Below are 4,596 nucleotides of genomic sequence, written 5' to 3'. Positions count from 1 at the left end.
ATGTCTCAATCGGTTCGGCATATTAGAAGTTATTTTTTTTAAATATTCTGTTGAAATGGATGCCCATTCTTCTTGAAGCCTAATTTTAAGTTCTTCTTTAAAACGAATGGGTGTCTTGCGAATCCGTTGGTTCAACTTATCCCATAAGTTTTCTATAGGATTAAGGTCTGGTGATTGTGGAGGTGGATGAAGAACTTTGGGGTAATTATACAATAAAAATTCTTGGACAATGCGCAACTTATGTTTAGGATCATTATCCTGGTAAAATTTAAAATCTTCATCAATCCTCATTTTTTCTGCACTTTGTTTTAAATTGATTTTTAAAAGATTCAAATAAGCATTCTTATCCATGATGCCATCGATAAAAACTAAATTGCCAATCCCGGAAGTCGAAATCCATCCCCACACCATTACACTGCCTTCTCCGTGTTTTATCGTACCTCGCATTCGTAGCTTGAAACTCTGTATTTGGCTTAAATTTGCTCTCATCGGCAAATATAACATTTTCCCACCAGAAATTTTCTTTAGAAATAAACTCCTTTGCGAAGTTTGTGATGTCCTTTACACCACGGAGCGGTGGATGTGCCGACTCAGTCGATGCTGCCCAGGGATACTGGGGAGGGGATCGTTGGTTGGTGTGTAGAAATTACTATATATATAACGACAACTGGGTGCCAGTAATTTCTACACTATGAGGAATATATATACATTCGCTCTTTTCCGCCCGCAAAGCTTATACATATAAATATATATAATTTTTCGGATTTTATTTAAAAAAAATGCCTCCGTACATTACGGGAATTAGAAAGTTCAAAAAAGGGCGAAAGGGAGGAGCCTTGAGTGGTAGTGGTTCTTTTGAGACTGAGGATTTGGGAATACAGTTGTCCGCGAATAATCAGATTTCTATTTTAGAACAGCGCGATGAAATGGGTGGAGTGCCGTTACAGGTTGCTTTGCGTGAAAATAATTCTTCGGCTATAAGTAGTGAATATTCATCCTTAGATACGTCTAGTACTGGAAATATAGAAATACCTTCTAGTGTTTCGGAAATTGCGTTTATGCTGTTAAAAATGGCCGCTGATCTAGTCCCGATGTTTGATGGTAAAGCTAGTTCTTTAACCAAATTTATCAGGCAATGTAATCTCGCGAATTCCCGAGTCAGGGCTGGGGATAGGATTAATTTACTAGCTCTAATACGGAATAAGATATGTGGGCATGTGGATCAACTGATCGCAAACAGCTGCGAGCCGAATACTTTAGAGGAATTGATAAATATAATTAAATCTATTTTTGTGCAGTATTTTGATATAGATCGAATTTATGATGAGTTAAAAATAATGGGGTAATGGGGAGAGTGTTGAGGGTTATAGAGCATGGGTTAATGAAATATTGGATAGGGGACTTACGGCGGCAAAGAGAACTTTGATCTTCAGCAATCCGAGGGGGTCAGGGTTCTTCTTAAGAGATCGGCGATTACGGGATTTAAGAGGGGTTTATTTAAGGTAAACATCAGAATGTTAATGATTACTGAGCAGGCAGATAATTTGGAGTCCATGATAAATTTTGCATCGAAATTGGCAAGGGAGTTTGAGTTTCTATGAGTTTAAAGCTGCCTTTAAATTCAGACTCGTTTGGTAATAATTCAAGAGTGTGTGTAGTACATACTTCGGCTCGCAGGTGTTTCAATTGCGATCAATTGGGACACACACGTAAGCATTGTAAAAGTCAAAAGAAAATGTATTCAGAGTTAAATGTCCATAGAACGCTTAAATGTGGATTTTGTAGGAAAAGCGGGCATACTGAAGAACGGTGCTTTAGTAAAAACTCGCCTTCTAAATTCAGGACATCCGGATTTTCCCCCGCAGAGTCTTCACAGGATTTAAACTTCAACAGGGGCCCTCGAACAAGCGCATCGCATGGCAAACCCTTAATTGCGCGCATATATACTGTTGTATCGCCCACTGTCCAAACTTCTCAGAGCCCAGTTCATTAATAGTTCGATTGGAACATGGGTTTTGTTAGAGGAGGGGCAGTATACAACACGTGCTTTAGTTAGTTTAGAAAGATATATATATATATTTGTTACTTAAATCTAACTAAGCATCTTTACACGGATGTGATATAACATACGATCAAACCGCAAGCATCTAACGATATTGTAGATGACGCTCGAATAGTATCGGTCCAACAGGTTTTTCTGCGATGTTATGCCGATTTCCTTGTACACACCGGATCACTATTAAATTTAAAAAACACAAATTGTTCTTAATCTTACTGGAATCTGTCCGGGAATGATTCAGACTTGTGGTGAGGTTATTATCCCTATCAATCAAATCCCCATTAACTTCCAAGTCGTTGAGACTGATTTTTTAATGAAGCAAACTGGAATTGTTGGGGTTTCCTTCCTCGAGAAACAGGATGCTACGGTGATATTCAGAGACAAGCTTCCGAATAGTTTTGACGTTGGGAAACGGGTACAATCTTCTTGAGCATTTACATCATTCGATATTCCTCCACGCACTAAGGTCCTAATTTCAGTCCCTGTAAAGAATAAAAATGAAACGGGATATACAAGAAGAATGGACGTTGGTCCAGGGGTTTATATGGGAGAGGTTTTGGCAGCTCAAGAGAATGGGTATACGAAAGTATTTGTAATTAATACCACCACTGTTCGCGAACTGGTGTCGGGTTCGCACGGACTGCAGAAGTGAATACTCTCGGTCTTGGTTGAAATATAAAACTTTATTCTCGTCAATTCGATACAATAAGTGAGTCAAGGTGTTATTGAAATCACTTATGAGCTACCTGTCAAAAACGAGATGTTCAGTCGATGATTAAGCTGGCGGAGACGATGAAGAGAGTGTTTCCGTTCGATGAGCTGGCTACACCGTCTGGCGCAGTTAATCTATAAATTCTGCCTCCTGTGGTCACTGAGCTTATCACTAATGAGTAGAACTTCCATTTCAACGCACTCCGGGATGAGTCTTATTAGAGATTTTAAGCTGTACTTGAGTAAACTGGTTTACTGTTCAAAGGCTATGCGCGATGCGTTTTCGTTGAATTCGAGATTCACAATGGCGGCTCAGCGCACGTGGCGTGAGCACGCGGCCGTTGCGCGTTCCGAAACTCGGCCGAAATCTTGTTTGCTGGTTAAGAGCGCCCGCTGTCGATCGATGACTGATCGATGGGACGCCGGCAGCCTCCCGGCGCGTCATTTGAAAGCCGATTCGCAAACAACCACTGATAAACTTGTCCTAAATATACCCCCTGTTGAGTTAGAGGATTTCGAGGTTAGGAATCCTGCACAACGTTCATCTCGAGAAACGGACTCTAACCTCAATCGATCAAATGCGCATGCACAGCGATTTGCCCAGTTGGTAGAAACTTTCAATTTTGAGCATAATAACGAAATTGAGAAAGTTAGTATTTTAGAAATAATCAATAAATTCCTTTACCAATTTCACCTTTCCGCAGATAGATTAGGTTGTTCTACGCCAGTCAGCACTCCATAGTAACTACTGATGAAATACCAATTAATACCAAACAGTATCGTTTTCCATTGATTCATAAAGCTGAAATTCAGAAACAGGTAGATACCTTGCTCAAAGCGTTTGGAAAAGATGCTGGACTGCGCAGACCAGTTATCGGTTCCAGATACTTGTACGAGCAGAGTTGATGACCGTTTGGTGATTATAGTAATGAGGAAATGATAACTTCAATTTTTTGGGTGGATGGAGGAGCAAAAGAAAAAGGAAAAGAGTTAATGGAAAACCTTAATGTGGAAAAATGCTTTTGTTCTGATGATGATGACAGATGTGACATTTTAAGTAAAGCTGATACAAGTTCCCATCATATTAGTTTGCCCTCTGTTGGGAATGAATGTATTCAAGCTACAGGACATGACATTACAGACAAAGCTGATACAAGTTCCCATCATGTTAGTTTGCCCTCTGTTGGGAATAAATGTATTCAAGCTAATATTAACGCTAAGGGATCACCCCGGTTGGAGTGATGAGCCTCCTTTGGGCGATCGGTTGGACGGGATGACTGTACCCCGGGCACCCGCTCCCGATGTCATTGAAGGTAGTCCGTTTCCAATAAGGGTGCCAGAATTGCAAGACCTGGGTAATCTTGGATCGCGGCAGAAGTGTGGGGAGCCTGTTTTTGCGACTGTTGTCGTGGCAGAGGCTGACGAGCCTGGTTGTTTTTCGGAGTGTGCTGTAGCGGAGGCTGTGATGCCCAGTAGGTTGTTGACGACAATGTCACGGCAGAGGTCCCCGGGGAACCTAGTGATTGCTCAGCACATATCCAACTTTTTCGCGACCAAGACCGCGTGGAGGATCCCAGGTGAAAAAACCGTTAACGACTCTGAAAAAAAAACAAAATTTTAATATTAGACTCCAACAGACAAACAACTGATACTACTGATCTCACTCCATTACCTGTAATATTCAATAGTAAAGATTACCTTTTTATGCGTAGAGATAATCTTGTCCATTTTTTACCACTTGATTGCAATAACATTTCACAGACTGGACAGGATTTGTTTGCACGAAGAGGGTTTTCCATTGATCAACTCAAACAGTATTCTTTGAA

The 4,596-nt window shown here is 40.7% G+C and overlaps 1 protein-coding gene and 1 long non-coding RNA gene across 2 annotated transcripts; one reads left to right on the top strand and one right to left on the bottom strand.

Moving 5' to 3' along the window:
• Positions 1–2,124: 2,124 nt before the first annotated feature.
• Positions 2,125–3,483, bottom strand: LOC128888134 (uncharacterized). The gene is made up of 3 exons (XR_008460188.1): positions 3,456–3,483; positions 3,236–3,335; positions 2,125–2,541 (listed from the first exon to the last, which is right to left on the bottom strand). It is a non-coding gene; the product is annotated as an uncharacterized LOC128888134 (long non-coding RNA).
• Positions 3,484–3,490: 7 nt separating this feature from the next.
• LOC128887703 (uncharacterized) lies at positions 3,491–4,391 on the top strand. The gene is made up of 2 exons (XM_054143903.1): positions 3,491–3,857; positions 3,943–4,391. Exons 1-2 carry the CDS (start codon positions 3,707–3,709, stop codon positions 4,389–4,391), a joined length of 600 nt encoding a protein of 199 aa, XP_053999878.1. The 5' UTR covers positions 3,491–3,706.
• The last annotated feature ends 205 nt before the right edge of the window (positions 4,392–4,596 follow it).

The sequence above is a fragment of the Hylaeus anthracinus genome, unplaced genomic scaffold (genome assembly GCF_026225885.1).
Source record: "Hylaeus anthracinus isolate JK02 unplaced genomic scaffold, UHH_iyHylAnth1.0_haploid 11989, whole genome shotgun sequence".
NCBI lineage: Eukaryota > Metazoa > Arthropoda > Insecta > Hymenoptera > Colletidae > Hylaeus > Hylaeus anthracinus.
Note: the sequence above shows the minus strand (reverse complement) of the source record. Positions and strands in the feature narration are given on the sequence as shown.

Excerpts from the sequence above, each read along its gene's own strand:
- LOC128887703 (XM_054143903.1), top strand. The coding sequence starts at position 3,707 with ATGATAACTTCAATTTTTTGGGTGGATGGAGGAGCAAAAGAAAAAGGA. Across the intron at positions 3,858-3,942 it reads TACAAGTTCCCATCATATTA|TTTGCCCTCTGTTGGGAATA; the intron begins GTTTGCCCTCTG and ends CCATCATGTTAG.